The sequence below is a fragment of the Nycticebus coucang genome, chromosome 7, assembly GCF_027406575.1.
Source record: "Nycticebus coucang isolate mNycCou1 chromosome 7, mNycCou1.pri, whole genome shotgun sequence".
Taxonomy (NCBI): domain Eukaryota; kingdom Metazoa; phylum Chordata; class Mammalia; order Primates; family Lorisidae; genus Nycticebus; species Nycticebus coucang.
In genome coordinates, this window is record NC_069786.1 from 47214569 (window position 1) to 47236389 (window position 21821).

The 21821-nt window shown below is 39.4% G+C and overlaps 1 protein-coding gene across 16 annotated transcripts in view; it reads right to left on the minus strand.

Moving 5' to 3' along the window:
- NEB (nebulin) overlaps nucleotides 1-14949 on the minus strand; it is a 256677-nt gene extending 241728 nt beyond the window's left edge. For 7 of the 16 annotated variants that reach the window (XM_053596347.1, XM_053596356.1, XM_053596354.1 and 4 more), the window contains exons 1-9: nucleotides 14872-14930; nucleotides 14169-14251; nucleotides 13568-13632; nucleotides 10224-10265; nucleotides 8318-8548; nucleotides 6303-6410; nucleotides 5750-5854; nucleotides 4715-4819; nucleotides 3859-3963 (exon numbers count right to left, since the gene is read on the minus strand). In XM_053596347.1, coding sequence (XP_053452322.1) covers nucleotides 3859-3963; nucleotides 4715-4819; nucleotides 5750-5854; nucleotides 6303-6410; nucleotides 8318-8548; nucleotides 10224-10265; nucleotides 13568-13603 — 732 coding nt within the window. In that variant the 5' untranslated portion in view covers nucleotides 13604-13632; nucleotides 14169-14251; nucleotides 14872-14930. Of the gene's footprint in view, nucleotides 1-3858; nucleotides 3964-4714; nucleotides 4820-5749; nucleotides 5855-6302; nucleotides 6411-8317; nucleotides 8549-10223; nucleotides 10266-13567; nucleotides 13633-14168; nucleotides 14252-14871 lie in introns of all 16 variants that reach the window. The other 9 variants (XM_053596360.1, XM_053596358.1, XM_053596350.1 and 6 more) reach the window with 3 other exon arrangements.
- Between the last annotated feature and the right edge of the window lie 6872 nt (nucleotides 14950-21821).

Here is a 21821-nt window from a genome sequence, read left to right on the forward strand (position 1 = left end):
CTCTCCTTGGGAACCCTGTGGCCCCCATAGTACCAGATTACAACAGGGATCAATGAGTGATTGCTAACATATGCCTTCCACACTGAGGCCACAGAGATAGTCTGCAGAGAAGAATTATCCTCCCATCTCTTCTACTGCACAAATTCTACAGATGATTTTTCTTCCACATACTAATCTTATTTATAAAGTAAAGGAGTTGGATAATTTCAAGGTCCCAATCATCTTCATGCTCTGACCAAATCTGACTGAACCTTATCCTAATACTATTTACCTAGTGCCTGTGACAAAAGCTTCCATGAACATTAAATCAGTTGAAATACAAAACATAGATTTTAAAATGTGCTTATATAAATTCAATTGCTTAACTTCTTATATGTAAGTAAAGACTTTATTTTAGGTGTAGGACAACTTGATTTTCCATGGCTGGCTAAGTCCTTAGGGACAAAGCCACATTTGAACAAGAGAAATGCTTATTAAATATGACATCCTGTCAAGAAGTTTCAGAGAAATCAGATCCAGAAGTCCTAACTTCTCAGGAACCTTGTTCAGAATTCCATCTAGTTAGAATTCTGTCCTCTGAATCAGCCTAAAGATTCTCTTAGTGTGTGCAAAGTATGTCTCTGCTTAAACAATAAAGAAAACCTGATAAGTAAGGTTAGGAGGGACATAGGAAGAAGGAACAGGAGAAGGAGAAGGAACCTCTAAACTCAAGTCCACAGCCAGAAGTCCAGGTCTCCCCAGGGGCATGCTCTGTGAACACCAGCTTGCTTAGGAGTCTATGCCAGGAGGATGGAGAAGCTCGTGGTGCTGACAACAGTATTAATAGGCGTGTCGGTAATCTGAGCCTGAGCACATACTTGGTCTGCAATAAAAATAAAAGCTATGCCTTCACTGCCAAGTCTTTCTGAGGAACGGTGTGGAAGGTTTCACTTCATTATTGTATACTCCCCTTCATTATGTCTTCTACTGTAATAGATCAAAAATCAGGGCCAACCTTTCCAAGTCCACAGCACCGGAATGGCATAGAGGGAACCCTTTGTCCCTCCCTTTTGTGGATAAAGGGAAACAGTGAGAGATTAAGTGTCTTCTTGGAAACCTCTCCCTAGACTCACATGACATGGCCTTTTCTGATTCCCCTTCAGCCTCTCTGTTTGTTCTCTCATCTTTTTGCTGGCCTCTTCCCAGATGGCCTAAGTATGGATATCCTCCAAAACTCTGCCCTTGGCTGTGCACTATTCTGCCTCCCTCGTATATTTTCATGTCTTTATCTACCACATTCGTTCTGATGACACTCAGATATTAGTTTTTGTCCTGATCTCACACCTATGCCATGGTACTAAATTTCTAATTTGTCCATTGCATGCCCTAATTTGAAAATTTCTTCCTTTATGTCAACTCTATTTCTGTCACCATTAATCCGTCTTCACCAGCTGAATCACTATTTGCCCAGGCTACTGGTCTATGGTCAGAAGCTCCTCTGTGGCTTCTTTCTTTCCTTCATATCCAATGTTCAATGTCATTAACACTCGTTAATACTTACTATCTTCAGATTCCTTTCTTCCTCTCCTTTGCCCCCATCACCCCTCTCATCCATGTATATTACAAAAATAGACTACTACAAATTATGTTCTTTCCAGTTTTTCCTAGTCCCAAACCACCATACTCCCCATTAAAATTCCTCCAGATTCTACCATTATCACATTGTTTTCCTCTCCAGAATCTTCTGATGCCTTTTATGGTCCACCACACTAACGTCAGAGCTATTTGTTTCATTTTCTAGGTCCAGCTGCTGGCATCTCAGAAATGCCCTCCAGATGAGGCAAATACATCATTCACTTACTTTGTCCCCCAAAACTCCAGACTCATATAGCCTCTGTCCCCTTTCTGAGGACTCCCTCAACTTGAAATGCCTGCCTTCCTCGTCACCACCCCTCCCCCAGGGATCACCAGCTCCACATGGCCTTCTCTGATGACTCACATGTGTCCTGTCTTTCTCTAGCAAGAACTGGACTGTTGGGCTTTGTTTGGGTCTTAACTTGTTTAAGATACAATGTTTTGATTTTGCCATCCTGATCATAAATTCTCATAGGAAAGAATGAAAACTTCTTGTAGTACTTTTCTAACTTGCCAGATATGCATTCATAATAGAGTTTCAATAACTACTGATCATTTGATAAAGGCCACACAGCAATATTATGAATCTATGAGATACAGAACCAAAAAGCTAATCTTAAAAGAGAAATAAGAGGTACCCACACCCAAAAACTTACCATGTACTACATGACTTCAATTTTTTGTTATGCTTTCTCTATTTCCTAACCTACTTATGGAAGAATAGGAGTGTATCTGTGCCATTAACCCATTACACGGAAAGTGGGATAGAAAATATATACATTAATACGTATTTGATAACTCTGAAATACCCTCTATGTACACTGATAGCAAGAGCTCTTTGTGGGACAACTACTAAAACACATTTTGACAAGTACACCAGTCAGGTCCCCTAAGTAAGCAAAGGGACATACACACAATTCAGCCTTGGCAATTAGGACAGCAGGGCAAAAACATTGATAACAGTGTGTAGTTAAGAGATTTGGGAAGGTGTCTGTGATGCCAATAGTTTTTTTTTATTTTTTTTTTGACATCTTCAAGAGATTATTCGATAGGTAATTGAGACATGTTCATTAATAGGCTCCATTGAAAAATCAACAGAATATATATTAAACATATGCCCTAGTATCTAAAAATCACTAAGAAGTATTAGGAATATTGATTTCATCTCTCCAGTTACTTTTTTTTAATTCTAAGTCTTTATAATTATATTAAAATATCAACCAGAGTAGTAGTTAGGAAAAAGTTGTATTGCTTTGTTTTGTTTTCTTTTGCTTTTTAAAGTTAAGACCTTAGAATGGATTTAGATAGTATAGAGGACTTAACAACTATTAGACCTTTTTTATATTCTATAATTTAAACCAACAATTAAAATTCTCAGTTGCCACATCAGGTTAATGAGCTATAAAAGGATATAAACAGGTAAGAACACATTTAGATTATATTCTAGGCATGGGCCAAGGTGGTTGAAAATGGTCAATTAAGAATTTGTTTATTTATTTATTTATTTGTTTGTTTATTTTTATTAAATCATAGCTGTGTACATTGATGTGATCGTGGGACATCATTTACTAGCTTCACAGACCGTTTGACACACTTTCATCACACTGGTTAACATAGCATTCCTGGCATTCTCTCAGTTACTGTGCCAAGACACTTACATTCCACATTTACCAAGTTTCATATATACCCTTGTAAGATGCACCGCTGGTGTAATCCCACCAATCCCCTTCCCTCTACCCACCTCCCACCTCCCTCCCCTCCCTTTCCCCTTCCCCCTATTCTTAGGTAAAATATCTCAAGAATGGAAGAAAAAGTACCCCATGTACTCAGCCCTACTATGAAACTAATTTAGGGCTTTCACATGAAAGCTATAACCCAATTACAACCTAATAGTATTTTTTTAAATGCCACTCTGTTGTCACAGAACCCCTCCAACCAGAGCAAAGAAGGACGCACACTCTGGTGGAAAGAGTATTGGGATCACAAATCTGGGTTCTGCCCCTAACTGACCATGTGACCTTAGACTCAGGTTCATCACCTTCAACAAGAGAGAGTTAGACTAGATTATATTTAACATAAAATGTAAATTAGATATCATAATCATATTGATTTTAGATGTACTCTTATGCAACACGGCATGTCGTCTTTTCTAAACAGGAGTTGCAGTGAACACCTGGCCAGAAGTTGTAATTCAAGTTTTCCCAACTCTGTACACCTAAGTGGTGCCCATCATATTTTACTTACGTCACTGAGAGCTTTCTGGGCTTGGGCAACCCTCCTCAGTTCTGGGCTATCATTGTAGGGGTAAAACAAACTTTTGTCTGCTTCCCAGTCTTCAGTGTACAGTTTCTAAATCAGAACAGAGTGGAAAGTTATGAGAAAGTTATGTGATCACACTTACACAAAATACATACATACTTTAGAATACATCCATCAATGACATAAAGAACCAAGGGCAAGGGGCGGCTCCTGTGGCTCAAAGGAGTAGGGCGCCGGCCCCATATACCAGAGGTGGTGGGTTCAAACCTGGCCCCGGCCAAAAACTGCAAAAAAAAAAAAAGAACCAAGGGCGAGGTGACAGCCTTGGTAAGTGAAATCCACAGATAACCTCCCACTTTCCATTGGATCCAAGTCATTTTTATTAATAGCATGTCCTGCTTCTCCTGACAAATCTTATTTTCAGAGGGGCAGAAGTGTCTGATTTTGTTTCATTTCTTCTCTTCAACTTCACCCGCCTCCTGCAACAAGTACTAGTTCAAGTGTAAGGAACCAGGAAGCACTTAACATAGTTTCCATCACAAGATAAACCTCTAATGAGAGTAGTAGCTGGGAAAGTCCAAAGTCTAACATAGGGTCCACAGAAAAATTTAAAATATTGCTTTGTAGATTTCTCTGCAGGTTCTCAGGTGCACCTTTCTCTTCCCCACTCTCCACCCTCATCTTTCTCAGAAGTACCCTCTACATCACTCTGCCCAGATTTCCTTCCCCCCAACCTCGCACCCCATGGTCACATGGGGAACTGCATTCCAGATTATCAAGCGTTTCCCAAGAATCGCTGTGAACTATATGGCAGGATGATAGAGGAAGCAGAGGCTCTTACCTTACTGAACATGGCTGTGTTCTTAACGGCCTGGACAAGTTCAGGGGCATCAGGGGGAAGCAGGTACTTATCCTTGGTGTCTTCCCAGTTTTGCTTGTATAAAACCTAGACAGAAAGAGCAGAGGATTTGTGGCTTGATGTCCCATCCAAGGGCACGAGGATTTAAAGAACACACAAGGGGGACCTTGCACAATGGCTGCCGGTGTGTTACTAGGAAAACATTAATCAAGTCAATGTCCTATACTACTTCCCCTGCAATGGTAACCTTTTGTTGGAAAATTCTAATTTTTTGAACTAAAATTATGATTTCCTATAGATTCCTTTCAAATGGTGCAACTGATCAGTCATTGACTGGATTTTGCAGGCAGATGTGTTTCTTTTGCTTTGCATTGTATTTAAGAATGTTTTTAATTAGTTGTCTACATTTGAAATATGGAAATTTTTTATTAAAAAAACTTAGCTCCTCAACATCTTTGAAAAATAAATAAGAGACACTGGTGATACTGGGACTGTACTCTGTATAGCAATTGCCTGGAGCTGAACTGTGGCTACCTCTCTGGGCAGGGCACAAACTCTTTTTTTTTTGAGACAGAGTCTCACTTTGTCGCCCTAGGTAGAGTGCCGTGGTGTCACAGGTCACAGCAACCTCAAACTCTGAAGCAATTCTCTTGCCTCATCCTCCCAAGCAGCTGGGACTACAGGTGCCTACCACATTTTTTTTTTTTTTTTTTTTGTCACAGTTGTTACTGTTGTTTAGCAGGCCTGGGCTGCGTTCAAACCCACCAGCCCCAGTGCATGTGGCCCGCGCCCTAACCACTGAGCTATGAGCACCAAGCCAGGGCACAGACTCTTTCGTCTACCCCTAGCTCCTCCCGGCTGCTTCAGCTGTCTGCGCAGCTTCCCTGAGTACGCGGGCATTACGTTCACGCTGCCCGGGGCCTGGTGTTCAGGATTAGGCCTGTCCAGTTTTCTCCTCTACAGCAAAGGTAATGCACATGGTATGGAGTATTCCCACCAACAGCACCGTGGCCTTACCTTGCTGACTTGCTGCGACACTTTCTTTGCATGTTCAATATCCTTTGCCTTTTCATCTACATGACAGATAGTTTTAGCAACATCGCCATCCATACGATACTTGACCTGCAGAAATAACACGTCATTAGAGTTCACAAACATATGAATATCTTACAACCAAAGAACATTGAGCTAATGACTCTTTCTCTGCACTGTAGCTAGAAAACTGTGATCTTCGAAGATCCCCAAAGCGCCCACTTGTCTACTTTCCAGGCTAAATTTCCAGCCTGCGGCTGCCTGGCCTCACTACTCTCCAAACACAAAGGACCACAGTGGGTTGGAGTTTCTGTCTCACAGTCTCCTCTTAAGATAACTTGCTAACCCATGATTTTAGACGTCTCTCTGGGTTCACATTTAGAGCAACATAATCTTTGGCCAATGCTTTTTTAGATTTCTGGACTAGCTCACATTAATTTGACTCCTGGTTCTTTTTATACATATTTAAAGCTCTCCATCTCCAGTGCTGGGCATATTTTTGAAATGTCTCTCTCCTCATGTTAGCAATGCAGCCCACCTCGCTGAGTTGATCCTGTACTTTCTTGATTCTGCGAAGTTCTGGGGTATCGGTTGTACTGGCGTATGGCTGTCCTTTTGCTTTCTCAAACTTCTCCTTGTATTTATTCTGAAAAGAATATCAGATATTAGCCTAAAACCTGACAAGACAGTGGCAGAAATTTCAGGCAACACACACAGCCCTATTTAGAGAAAAAAAATCCTTCAAGTTATAACAATTATCAGTTCTAATAGCTTTCTTTTTGTCCCCTACCCTGACTCTCAGCAAAAACTAAAATAGATTTCTTAATTGTTCTTTCTAAACATAGTTGGATCCTGGGAGCAGCACAAATTTATTACAGACTATTGTCTTGGAAATGTACTAAAATGATTCTCTCAATTTTTTTTTGTCTGATGCACGTATAAAAAGCCTGAACCTCAATTATTTTAGAAAATAAATATAGAAATTAAGTCTGAAAAGATCTGATTGCTAATACAATGCAAAAAATTTCAATTCAGAAGTTGCAGCTAAACCTCAGTGGTCTGGATAGCTGAGACACCAGCTGAATTAATGGCAAGTCTGAAAGATGGAGTATTTTGTAAAGAAATGTGGTCTTATTATTTCAGCTAACTACACAATGAATTCTTGCTTTAATAATGTATATAATTTATCATTATAAATGCTTCATGAGTACCCTTGAGTGAAGTAGTCAACAACCTAAATTATACTATTGACTTAGTTACTAACCACTTTAAAAATACTTTGACAATATTCTGTTCAGAATATCAGAAATTCTAGGTTCATAGCATATGAATTAAGGAGATTTTATGGTAATAAACTGACTGGAAAAATTTCTGTCTTGATAAATACTGCAGCAATTTAAGGAAGCAAGAAAATCTTGCTTTTAGTAACCTAAGTCTTAGACTTAGATCACTTTAAGGCTCTGAACTAGAAATTTACCAGACAGTCTCCAGGAATTAACACTTAATGAAAAGCAAATATTTATTGGCCAACCACAACAGGATGCTTTTTGACATAAAATTTAACCCTACATAATCCAGTGTTCCCGGAGCTACATTTCCTTTTTCTAAGCCTCCAGAGGACACACCATTGAGCCACCTCAGCTCACAGTGGACAATCAACAAATTAGGTCCATTGAAATGGGTCTAAATCTGTGGCTCAAGGAGTAGGGCACCAGTCCCATATGCCGGAGGTGGCAGGTTCAAACCCAGCCCCAGCCAAAAACCACAAAAAAAAAAAAAAAAGAAAGAAATGGGTCTAAATCTGCTGGCAATCAGCGTGACCTACAGAACTATTCCTGGAGATTTAAGGACCAGGGACCATCCAGAGCAATGGTCTTTAGCCCAGGCTGCACATTAGAATCACATGGGCAGTTCAGAAAAATCTTTGTGCACAGGTCCCAACCCCAGACAAATTCAACTAGAGTGGCCTGAGCGTCAGTAGTTTTAAGGCTCCTGGATGGTTCAGCCGCCATTATAACCACTATTCTAAGTCGGAGTGGAACAGTCCCATCCTGTGTTTCAAATGAGTTCTTAGCCTGATCTTCATTTTTCTAAACTACATGCTCTTCTTCACCATATATCTCTTAGAGATCTTTTTATATACTGTTAGCTAGTTTACTTAAAAGACTATTCTGCTCATAAATGTTTAAATAGGTCATGTAGTATCCATGAACTGACTTCAATTAAATCTACATTTCTGATTTCATTTTTCTAGATGAGCTAACTAATAGTGATTAAACACGAACAAATGCTTTATAATTGGCCTTATAATGCTTATTTTGCAAGAATAATCTCCTTAATTTTAATAAGAACGATCTCTGATGCTGTAATAACATAGAAGAGTTGCATAAAAGGAAAATTCAAAAGTCCTAAGAGCCTATATTTTTGCAAAATCAGTTTTTGACTCATACAAGGCTGAGAAACAAAATCCAGCCACCATTCAAAACAGAGTCAGTTGAGATCAGTTATCTTTCAATAATGTAACCAGGTTAGTAGAAGTTGTTTGAAACTTACTGGGCTAAAAAGATCCTGCATTTTCTGACTGTGTGCAATGTATGGGGTCATGAACTTGGAAGGGTCCACCTTCTTCCGGATGACCTTCTTCCTCACCACTGGCTGTGCTGACACAGGTTGTGCCGACACTGACTGTGCCGACACTGACTCTGCCAGTGCTGGTCTGGAAATTTTTGGTTGCTCATAGTCAGATGTTGTCGTTGTCGTAGTTTCATAGAACGTTGTTATTGTCTGAAAATTTAACATACAGTTCAACATTGTGATGGAAACAATCTTGGTATGTATTATTAACTCCAAGTCATATTTATATTCCTGATGTTACTTCTCCATATCTAAAATAGGCCAAAGCAGGAAACCACACACTGTATCCATATGAAGGTGCATTATCTTCCATAAATCTAAAGGCTGATTGTTAGAGATTGTGTGGAGTTAAAAGGTTACTCCTTATTAGTTTACAACATCGCCTTAAAATGGCATTTGCAGAAAGACACTCAAATATCTCAAGGTAGGATAAAAATAAAAAAATAAAAAATTCTTAAACATTCTTGTTTTATTACGAATAAAATATTCTTAAATGGCCTAGGTAAAGTAATAGCAAACTTAGATTGGGAAACAAAAGGTTAAGACAATCAGATGAAGCTCAAATTCTTAACTTCAACTTTTATATGACTAAGAGAAAAATGATTGGTTGTTCTGCAGGCATCTGAGGCTTTCTCCATAGTAACATGAGACAAAAAAAATGCACTTTAGAAAGTGAATCACATCAATATCACAAGAGATTACCATTCTCTTGACTTAGTTAATTAATGTGACCGGGGGTGTCATTTACACCAATAAATGCTTACTTAGGTGGACAAGAATAATAGTGACAACATACTGGGATAATTAGCTTTGGAACAGTCCTAACTATGTTCTCTATAGGAAATTACTGTTTCTACAATAGGCTATAGTAGAAGAAACTAAGATTCCAAGTTGGGTCTAGTTCAAGGTTAAAAATACTGTCTATAAGAAAAGAAGGCAAGGACCCAAGTCTTCAAACCATCTCACAGTATCACTTCCTTCTCAGCTTATATTATCTGTACAAAGGAAGAGTTCTAGCATCAATTATGCAGACAGAACCTAATAAGGAAATTGTACATCCACGAAAACTCCTTGTGGGGTTGTCAAATCATTGCAAATAGGGTGCTTTCTGCCGATTACCACCAATGCATCATTGGCTGTGATAAACTAACCAAGTCACAGCATCCACAGATGTTAGTTTTCGCACAGTCACAGGTTCTCTGAGCAGGCTTCCCAGCGAACCATCCATAGCACTGTTTGTCATGCTCAGAGAGAAACAACTCCATGCACAAAATAAAGTGTAATGGAAGTATTTTACCTTGACAACAAAAAACTTTCGATTTGGAATATTTATGGAAAAGGCTATCTCAGAATTTGTAATGTGCTAAAATCTGAGTAGCATTTCAATGCCTTACCAGGAACAAGGCCTTGGCAGCACCATCCCTGCTGGTGGAGGTAGTGTCCTACAAGTTACAACTCTACACAAGAAAACTGCTGGTCCCTGTGCCAATCGCAAGGCCAAGGCCATCTCTCTTGCTGTAGTCAGAGAGTGATGATAGCCATTGATGTTATCCAAATTAGCATCATCTACACAAAAAATGTCATATAAGCAATGGGGGGAAATCTCCTGTCTTCTTGTGTATGTCGAGTAGCAAAAACAGTGGAATAACTTGCCAAACAGGTAAGGTTTGTGCTTTAACCATCAATTTCTGGGCACAGATGGAATGAATGATCCTCCCTTGAATAATCTCTTTTGCCATTGTGTAGCCTTGGGAGTCTGGGAGAGGAGAAGGCTCCTCCTGCTTTACTGAGAATGTAGGTCACACAGGTGTGGGCTGGGCCTTACCTCCCCCGGCACCTCTTCGTAAATTGTCTCTTCTGTGTAGTACTGCAAATAGAACACAAAGGCATTATCATGAGAACCAAAGTAGAGTCATCTCTCCTTTGCCTCAGCTGAACCACTGAGTTTACTTCACTAGCTCAGCCGGTTGGGTGTATCTGAGGGCAGGAAGTAGGAGAGGGAGCCTGTTCATTACTGTGTGGCACTTCAGGAAAGCTAAAGTGAGTGCCTTCAGCCTGGGCACAGAGATGCAGAGGGATAAGAAAAGCATCTGAGGCTGGTTTGTAATCAGGAGACGCTCTTTTCCTGGGACAAGTAAAAATTTTCCTTATGGTCCCCAACATAGAAGTTGCTCACTAAAGAATGCAATAATAAAATCCCGAGTGTGTGGGCTGGGCAGAGAGGAACTCACTGTTTACTAACAATGAAACAAAACAGAAACCCCAGTGTGGATAAAGTTTTGGATGGATTACATCCTGGAAATAATAAGCTCCAAAAGATACACATCTTAATTGTTCCTATACCTGTCTGATTATTAAGTAAGAAGAGATTCTTCTGGAGCAATGAGTGAATCCTTTGCAAAAGTACCATGGCCCTAAATGGGGTGCCAAGATGAAAATTTATAAATGCCAAGGGAAGAAGGGAAATTAAGAAGATTCCTCACTGCAAAATGTGGAAAAGGTAGGCTACAGTTTGCCACTGGTGGCCCAAGGTGCCCGCAGCCTGGACCTGAAACTGAGTCTACTTTTGTTCTGCTTCTGACATCACCAGAAATAAATAGATGCCGAGAGGAACTGGCTGACATTTTGTTTCAGATGTGTAAAGAGAGAGGAATCCTGACCCCAGCCTCACCCAGCCTTGCCGGGTGAACAGAAGGAAAGGCTCTTTTCGGTCAAGGCACACAGAAAAGGGATAAAAATGAAACACTTGGTTCATTTTCTTAGTCAACAAAATGTATAACACTTTTTGCTTCATTTTTCTTATCTCTGACACCAAAACATACACAGTATTGAAGGAAGGAGAAAACCCCAAGATGCACAATTTCCCTCTGTAGTTTCCCTTCTTCTGCCCTTGGTCCAGTGAGTCATCGTCAAATTATCTCATAATTGTCCATAGGTCACCTTCAGGGACAATCGTATAAAACATGTCTGATGTCCTTCGTTCCCATGCTTTCTTTGCTCTTGAGCTTTTTTTTAGATTTAAAATCTAATCCTGTCTGCGTGTCTTTATACGTAGTGACAGGAACCACAAGCTCTCGCAGGACAGAGACTTGCTCTTTTATAGTTGTGACTTTAGCACGTGAGAAACACCATTTGGACACTGTAGGAAAGATCGTTTGATGCTGATGCCACATGGAGCCATTCCTCTGGTCACACAAACCATCAGTGTCTTGACAAGAAATATTCAACTAAAATGAAAGATTCACGACTATTTTGGATTTTCTGAGCAGCCAAGTAAAAGCTTGGGGAACTATCCAATTTTACCTTTGCTGAACTCTCACCATTGGTAAATATATCTTAGAAATAAGTTTATAAAAAAGACAACGTTATCCAAATGGTTGGCATTAACTTGTATGCCAAATCTCACTTTTTTTTTTAGAGCTGTGCCACTAATTAGATAGTACATCCTTGCTTCTTTCTCTTTCTTTCCAAGTTTGAGGACAGAGTGACAGTAATATTTTATTTCAGACATCCAAGATCCCTAAGAGATATATTTTTAAAGCTAGTTTCTCTCTATTTTCTGGACTCTACCCTGACCATTTTTTCAAATCTGCTATCATCCCATTCTCGTGATCTTTTCTGAGATCAAAGGGACCTCAGTTCAACACTCTCTGGCGGGCAGTCTATTAGTTTATCACCTGCTGGTCAGACCCAGAGGCAGTAATGAGAACAAAATAGCAGGGATGGGACACCTAAAAATAACCCCCTGCATTTTTATGACATGTAGTTACATCAATCAAGTCTAGCACTGAGGACAATTTCCAGTGGCAAATGGACACAATTATGTTAAGAAGGACAAGTGATATTAAAGTTGGAGGCTAAAAAGTGTTCCTGGTGTTATCATCATAAGGAAAACAATTTAATTTATAGTGTTAGTGTTTGATAGTGATTATTTCAACCATTGGGAACATAAGTCAACTATATACTAGTGATAATATTGAACAGGAAAGATGTTGGCAGAGAGGTTGAATGTGGCATTGTATGAGATTCATGCTGGGGGCTTTTTGGGTATATTTCTGTAATAAAAGAAATTTTATTCATAGAATAAAATAAAATTGTTTTCATCTAAATATAAACTGGTCACTAAAATAATTTTCTAAAAACAAAGTTTGGCACAATCATCTGGAATTTGGTCCTGGGCAGCTCTTTCAGTTAGTGTCAGTCTTTAGTTACAAAATAAATAAATAAATAAAACGAAGTTTTCAAAACCACCTTCAAGTGTCTTAGGCACTTGGAAATTTTCATTTTTAGATCATTCTCAGTAATTGGTAATTGTTAAGCATATTCAGATTCATGACAATGTATTTATATGGATTATAGTTCCAAGCCCATAGATTTTATTTCTAGAATGTGAAGCTAAAGGTAAGAGCTGGTGAGAAAAAACCAAAACATGATAAAAACACAATGATTATATATAAAAGTAACAATTAACAACTTCATAAAATGGGTCAGATGTCCCCTAATAATTCCAAGGAAAATTTTCAAGATACCTACGGTGGGCTTTGTCCTTATTCAAAATTCAAAAGCCGAAGCTGATCTTGCTCCTTTGGGTAAATATAATGGAATTGGTGGACAAGTGTGGCTGTGACTGTCCCTGTGATCTCCATGAATTTATTTATGTGTAAATAAATAAATTTATTTATTTTTTGTGCACATGCATGCATATATATACAAATATAATCTCATATTTATGATTATTCTGAATATTTAGCCCATATTACCCTATGGATTATCAACTAGTCGAAGCAAAGAATAAGAAGTAACTCTTTTCCTCTGTGGCTAGGCAGACACTAACAAACAGACTTTTTCTTCATCGCCTCCATCCCTTTGATCATGGGAGAAGAAAGTAGTTTTAGAAGACAAATTAAAACCTACTTTTACCTCCATGCTTTGTTGTTTTTTTAAATGTGAGTTTAAAGAAAAGCAAAAGTGAGAAACAGTGATATTCCCTTTCAATTCTAAATCCCACGTAATTATAGTGAAACTGAACGTAAAATATTCCTTTTTTACGCTTTAATGATGATTCTTTGTGAACTTAGACAATGCATTTTTTCAAATGATTAGCTCTCCTACCCAGCTTTGATTGTCACTACACAAAATACTTGGCTGTCGGTTTTTCTTGACTCTTACCTCCACCACCTCCTCATATTCTTCATCATCTGCCATTTTCCCAGAGTAGTAGCGGCACCTACAAACTTCATATTCCACAAAATGAAATGAAAATGCATTAGAATCTAATCCCATGACGGAAATTATCTGGTGACACTATAAAAATAGAATTTTAAACTAATCTATGCTACAAATTTAGTTATTTTTGCAGGGTAAGGGAGAGAAGGCATTTCAAATACAGGTCTAAACAACAGAAGCTTCCAATTTCTTTCTCCTTAGGCCTCTGCAACATGTTGGGCATTTCTACTTCTACATGAGCAATTTAGTTAAAGTTGTAAAAGGAACTTGAGGTGAGGAAGTGAAAGGGTTTGGACTCAAGGAACAGAGAATTTAAATTTTTAAACACTTGGAGAAAAAACATTCTCCAGCAAAACATTTAGGGAAAGGAAGGTCAGCTTAGCTTTCAGAAGTTGCTGGAATTTTTCCTCAGAGCACCAAAGTTGTAAGGGGCCTGACTTAGCTTAATACACTGCTTGAATCCACCGTCTGCAGTATATTTTATGCTTCAAATTAGAACGCGTAAAAACACATCGGTTGATAGATTTAAAAGAAAAGTAGAAACCTCAAGGCAATGGGGTTATTCTCTTCCCGAACACCATTGGCTCATACGGGCTTTTTCTTTTTGTTTCTGCAGCTCGTTCAACCCTGAAAAATAACAACATTTTAAAAGCATTGGTGAAAGTACATATAAGATTGTAGGTCTTTGGCCTGAGCTTCTAATTCAGGAAATACCAAAAAGATCTCTCAAGGCCTTTTCTGTTTGCCGCCAGAGAGTAGGACTCTCCATACGAGTTGATGATGACTCGAAGCAGCTGTCCCTTCGCCCAGAGATGTTTGCCATGTAAACCAATACCCCGTGGTGGCTGGTTTTGTTAAGCTAGCGAAACAGCCACTCCTGAGGCAAACCAAGTCCAGTGGAGCAGGATAAATATAGGAACATAGCACATAGATTCTTTTCCATATTAATATATTTGGGTGAGAGGTACAATCAAAGGTAAGAAATGAAAAAAAATTGTTAGACAAGAGCGCCAACTCAGCTGAGCAATACATTGGTTAGTATAAGACTTGACTCTAAATCATACTGTCTACATTATCAGATAGTTAGAGGGCCTTAGTAAGGTAATGATGGGGTTACAGACTTTCTTAGCCACATTTCCATCACTAATTTCGCCAGTTGGGACCCCAAACCTTCAAAACTACTTCAAGGAAAGTTGAGGACTATCTCCTGACAGAACATTACAAAAAGAGCCAGAAACCAGCCTTACCTTCAATCTATCAAATAAATTTCCTCAGCAGCAAAGCCTCTCCTAACTCTCCCCTCCTGAGAACCCCAGGCAAGAGCCGGAGTGGTGTCTGGGCTCTGAATTATCATGTGGCAAGAGTGGCCAATCAGCTCTTGTGTTGCTCAAATTTCAGAAGCTAAATATACTGAGTGATCTTCTGAAAACCACCTGTTCATCAATTCCACTAAAGGATAAAGGGTAACAAATTGCTTGCCTAGAACTATTCACATGTAATGGAATTTTACCTAATTTCCAGCCTATGGGATTCAAATTTAGGTTTCATTTTTTATGTACTCAAGCTCCATTCAATACCATATCCACGTAAAAGAATTTGGAAGAAAATGAGCATGACTTTGAGAGGCTTTGACTCTTCTGTAACTGCTGTCTTTGTGTCATATGTCCAATTTTCACGGAGGTAAATAAACATGCTCACCCTCATAAGGCTCAGCAGGCAAGTTATTGATATTGATTTGAGAGAAATTGAGGAATAAGATGCAGAAACCCTCGAGTTGGAAAAAGTGATTTTTAAAAGTGTGATAAAGTTACAGGTAGAAATATTTGATGGTGACATTAGCTAAGGTGGGTGTAATTAGAAAGATTAGCCCCCATCCTTTTTCTGTTACTAAACCAGGAGAGGTTACCAAATTACTTCTCCCTCCCTAGGTAAGGCTCCTGCTAGGAATGCAGAGCTTCTTTTACACAAAACTCAGTTACTGATTTTCTATTAACCCAGATGACTCCTGGCTCCTGGAAGCAAAGTGTGAATGCAGACACAAGTAGGCCCAATTTCTGAACACCCAGTGCAGACAGAATGGAAATCAGTAAATTACAAAGAGAAAATAATGCTGTATTAGGTAAGTCCACATGTAAGACATTTACTTTGTACAAATTATCTAACAGTTTTCTTAAAACTTGCCTAATGTCTGCTCGGCACCTGTGGCTCAAACAGCTAAGGCACCAGCGGCTCAAACAGCTAAGGCACCAGCCACATACACCTCAGCTGGTGGTTTCAAATCCAGCCCGGGCCTGCCAAACAACAATGATGGGTGCAACCAAAAAATAGCCAGACATTGTGGTGGGCGCCTGTGGTCCCAGCTACTTGGGAGGCAAAGGCAGGAGAATCACTTGAGCCCAGGAGTTGGAAGTTGCTGTGAGCTGTGATGCCACAGCACTCTACCCAGGGCAACAGCTTCAGGCTCTGTCTCAAAAAAAAACTTGCCTAATATCTCTCACTCTTGTACTTTCTTTGCTTCTGAACAGTTTTTTAAAACATTTTGAAATCTAAATCTTCTGTATGTCCTTACACATAGCAATAGGAATCACATCTCTTCCAAAACAGAAAATTGCTCTTTCTCTGGGTTGCTCCCGTACTGAGGAAAAATCCCTGTGAGTCATCTATATCTTCTTATGGATTTGAGATAAACATATTGTAATAGTTGTTTTAAGTTAAATGTTAAAAAGTAATCTCATATTTCAAACATATGTACCTTGCCCCCTTCCATGATTCATATGGTGGTAAATAAAATTTAACACAATTCTAGCATCTTAACTAATGATACCTGTTCATCTTGAGTGTTCTTACAGGTCATATGACCCTAGGATATTTAAGTAATATGAGATCATTCACTTGGTAGCTGCAAACTAGCTACAATAGTAAATTGTGATTTACTATTCATTCCATGCTATACAGTATGTTATTGAATCGAAAAAGAATACAGACCATTTTCTATGAAACAGTACAAAATTATATAAACATATGAACACAGACCTTCTTAAAGGTAGTCAATGTAAAGACTCAGATATTTTCATTATAGATATTGACATAAATTTTTTTATTTATCCATATGTAATGGGCATCTTTTTGAAACTTCACATAGATTCGTTGTACTCTAATTTCCAAAAATAATTCTATTGATTGGTTAGAGTATAATTACTTAATTATTATTTTAGTCATGAACAATTAGGTTGTTTCAAGTTTTTTGCTATCAAAAAATACAGCAAAACAATGTAAAACAAAAACACACAGTAAGCATCTCTGTACATTATTTTTGCATTCTTGTATATAATGTATATCTCTGTAAGATAAATTTCTGGAAGTAGAATTATAGGCAAAGGTATATGCACATTTTGAAAATTAATGGCTATTATCCAGTTGCCATCCGAAATAGTTGTACCAATTTGTGTTTCACCAACAAAGGATGAGAATTTCTGTGTCACACATCTCAGGGTCCTTAGGGATTATCAACCTTCTAATATCTGTGCAATTGGATGGGAGAATATTTACTCTTCTGTTGTGGGCTGAATGTTTGAATCCCTCCAAAAATTGATAGGCTGAAATCCTCCCCTCTAATGTGATGGTATTAGGAGGTGAGGAGTTTGGGAGCCCTCACAAAAGAGGCCCCAGGGAACTGCCTCGCCCTCTTCCTGCCATGTGAGGTTACGAGGAGACAATAACAATCTGTAATCGCAAAGAGACTCCTCCCAAGAACCCAACCATGCAGACACCCTGGTCACAGACAACCAGGCTCCACAAAGGTCAAGAAGTAAATTTCTGTTGTACATAAACTACCCAGTTCATGGTATTTCTGTTATAGCAGACCAAATGGACTAAGACATTCTTCATATATTATTTTTTAATCCATTGTAGTGTAACAAGTGGGATTCTAGATGAACAGAACCTAAAATTCCATTTATAGTGAAGTGTATATCCCAGGAACAGGATTTAAAAAGTTAGGGGGTCAGGGGTGAGTCCACATGAAAACACCCTGGCTTAGACCTCTTGAGATCAATCCCTCCTAAAAGAAAGCCCCAAAGCCTAGCTAAATTGGCTTGCTGAAAGTTGTTCTGAAAATTTGCAAAGGCAGGTTACACAAGGGCAAGTCACAAACAAGCAGCTTACATTTTCCTCCTAATCACCCTACAGAAAAACACTGCCACTGCTTTACTCAATTCTGCAGATACTAATCTGGAATTACGTCCTCTAGGGATGAAAGAACAGCTCTATTTTCCTGGCCTCTTTTGTGAAATAAGAATAAATTGTCGTCTTTATTTACTGGTAGGTTCTTATTACATGTCTTGTACCTAAGTACTCAATAAATGTTAGATACTACTATTTTTATTATTACTATTTTTAAATTTTATTGGAGTCTTAACTCTTTACTCTGTATTAAACTGAAGCAGCAAAATATCACAAAGCTGAAATCAAATACAAAAGTCTGATTTCATCTAGTCTTCATCTAAGAATTTTTGAATAGGCTTGACGCCTGTGGCTCAAGCGGCTAAGGTGACAGCCACATACACCTGAGCTGGAGGGTTCGAATCCAGCCCCGGCTTGCTAAACAACAATGACGGCTGCAACCCAAAAGTAGCCGGGTGTTGTGGCGGGAGCCTGTAGTCCCAGCTGCTTGGGAGGTGGAGGCAGGAGAATCACTTGAGCCCAGGAGTTGGAGGTTGCTGTGAGTTGTGATGCCACGGTACTCTACCCTGAGTGACAGCTTGAGGCTCTGTCTCCAAAAAAAAAAAAAAAAAGAATTTATGAATAAATGGGAGTTTGACTAGAAGCCTAGGCAATTGACTACATAACAAGGCAGGGTACAGTCAAGTAACAATAGCAGAATTTCAGATAATGTTTTCTAAATATCTGTGCAAAAGTGTCATGCCTGGGGACCAGAAGAGATTTGATGAAGGAGATGGCATTGTAACAGACTTTTTGTTGTTGTAATTTCTTTTTTTTTTTTTTTTTTGTAGAGACAGAGTCTCACTGTACCGCCCTCGGTAGAGTGCCGTGGCGTCACACGGCTCACAGCAACCTCCAGCTCTTGGGCTTACGCCATTCTCTTGATTCAGCCTCTGGAGCAGCTGGGACTACAGGCGCCCGCCACAACGGCCGGCTATTTTTTTTGTTGTTGCAGTTTGGCCGGGGCTGGGTTTGAACCCGCCACCCGCGGCATATGGGGCCGGTGCCCTACTCACTGAGCCACAGGCGCCGCCCTGTTGTTGTAATTTCTTTAATTCATTACTTTGATCAAATTGCATATGCACATAATTTAAGAATCAAATAGTTGTATGAGGTTTGTTATTTAAATCAGCACTCCCTGTTTCTATTATTCTTCCCCTTTTCCCTTCTAAGAGACACTACTTTGACCCTTTTAGCTGAGACTTTTGTAACAGACCTCTACATATTTAGTAATAGCCACATTACTCTTTCCTGATATTTCAGTCATAGACATCACATGTTAAGTTCCCACCGGAGAAGGTAAGGCTTTAGCTTTCTTTCAAATAAACTTATATACATATATACTTACTATATATATATACACACACACACATACAAATACACACAGAGAGAATTTAATGTTTGTATTATTGTGATTACCAAAAGGCTATTTGCAGCTGAACCCCATAGATCACAAATAATTTGCTTTTCCTGAACAAAGCTTGGTTTTCCTGGGAGTTGATATTTTCTCTGTCTCTTTTATTGTCCTCCTTGGTTTAATTTTTCTAGGCAAGTATATCTGGGAGAACTTTCCTCAGTGGTGGAAATGTCCTATACCAGCGCTATAGCCAATAAGGTAGCCAGCAGCTGCACATGGCTATTCCGAATGTGATGTGTGTGACAGCAGAACTAACATTTTAAATGATTTAATTCAAACTTAAACTGCCACATGTGACTGACTGGTAGCAATGGTGTTGAGCAGCACATTTCTAGACATCTAGACATTTATCACTAACCACCTAAAACTTGGTGGCTAAATCTGCTCTCAGTATTTCCAGGAAGCGGCATCCCATCGTTCTAGCATTTCATCTTCTTGGCTCTCTCAGGGAGTCCCGTTCCATCGGGACCAGCTCCCTCTGCAGCTGGTACTCAGCCCTCGCCTTGATCCCCTTTCTCTTCTTCTCCCTTCTGGATTAGTCCTGGGCTTTCCCATATCCCATGTCTTCCTCTGCCTCAATTAGCTTTCTGATTTTCATAGAAAACATCCTTCAGTAGTTTTCTGAGAAAGGATACGGAGGATGTAAAATTGTAACATCTAGTACATTTGAAAATACCTTTGTTCTATCTTCGCCCTTGGCTGGGTACAGATTTATGTTCCTTGATCATTTTGAAGTCACTGCCCCATCCTAGTCTAGCTTCCAGGGCTACTGGTTAAAACGTCTGGAGCCATTCTGATCTTCCATGGACCTGAATGGAAGTCTGTAAGCTCTCTTCTTCATTTCCAGAATTCTGAAAGTGTGTCTCCCTCGGGGTGGGTCTAGTTTTACCCATTGCTCATGGCACTCAGCAGTCTGCAGACATGTCAGTTCCGGGAGATTGTCTAGAATTCTTTTCATGGCCTCGTCACCTCTCTCTGGAATTCCTATTATTCAGGTGATGCATCTTCAGAACTCATCTCCTAACTTTTCTCATCTCTTCTCCCTTATTTTTATTTTATTTTATTATTATTATTATTTTTCTTTGAGACAGAGTCTCACTCTGTAGACCTCAGTAGAGTGCTGTAGCATCACAGGTCACAGCAACCTCCAGCTCTCGGGCTTAAGTGATTCTCTCACCTCTGCCTCCTGAGTAGCTGGGACTACAGGCGTCTGCCACAGCGCCCGGCTAGTTTTGTTGCAGTTGCTGCTGCTGTTTTAGTTGGCCAGAGCCGCGTTCAAACCCACCGCCCTCAGTACATGGGGTTAGCGCCCTACCCACTGAGCCAAAGGCACCGCCCTCCCTTATTTTTAAATATCTTTGAGTTGTTGCTTTTCTTCCTAGAAGAGTGTCACAGCTCTACCTTTCAGACCTTCTACTGAGTGCTCTTTTCTGCCATGGTGAGGTTTTTATTTTTGCAACTTTCTTGTGCTACTTGAACTTTCCTTTTGAAGTATCTTTTTCATAAATGCAATATCTTCTTCCATCTATTGGAGAATATTAATAAGAAGATATCTTAAATAGTTTTCTTCTTATCACACATTCTCTGCTTCCTACACATTGCTCCCTGCCCCCCATTCGTACATTCTCGTTTACTTTTCAGCCATTTAATAATCCCTGCTGTTCTTTGTGCTGTCATATTCAGTGAAGAGCTGCTGGACCATGCTCTGAGTCTGTGAACAGGGCTTCTTGAAGCTGAGGTTCACTGTAGAATGATCAGCCTTGGCCATTTCCTGGGGGGGCTCCTGGTGCTAGAATGTATGAGTTTTTTCTCTTGGATTAATGGTATTCCCTCAGAGAAAGATCTCCTGCCTTGTGTCAAGAGAGCTGGTTGCTAATAACCAGTGAAGACAAAGGGCTGAGGCAGGCGGTAGGGGTGGAGGGAGTCTCGGCATCCAACGTGTGCAACGTGCCCTTTATCACCTGTCTTCTGTATCATGATGGTGGCCTTAACTGTGCCTGAAATATCCCAGTAAGACCCCACACTCACCTTATTTATTTAATAAACCTGCCATTTTTTGCTGTGGAATGAAGCAGACATTCACTGGCTCTGCAAAGTACAAAGGGGAATCCAGCTTCACCTTAAACTGCCTTTTAACCAGTTCTCCTGTTTGGAGTTCACTTCTCTCCCTTCTTCTGAACACACCTGACACTGCATCACTTCATCTTTTGGGGAGGATGCAGAGTTACTAAGTCTGCATCTCAAAATCAGGTTAGAACTTGTTCTGCCAACTCAGTTCTAGTCATCATTCTGTGTTTTGCCTTCCAAAATGTTACGGTGATGAATGATATTCCCTCCTGTTCTTTTTGTCTTTTTTTGTTTTTGCCCCCAAATCCACTTATTGACATTTTAGAGAGGTTTAAAGGAAAAATATAAATACATGTGTGGAACATTATTTTACTTAGTGGAGTATTTTCTGAAAAACTGTATTGAAAAGTTACAAATATAGCAAAGTTAATACAGTGCAAATATATGTCCCATTGCATTTTTACAAAGTAATATACATAAGTAACCATCACT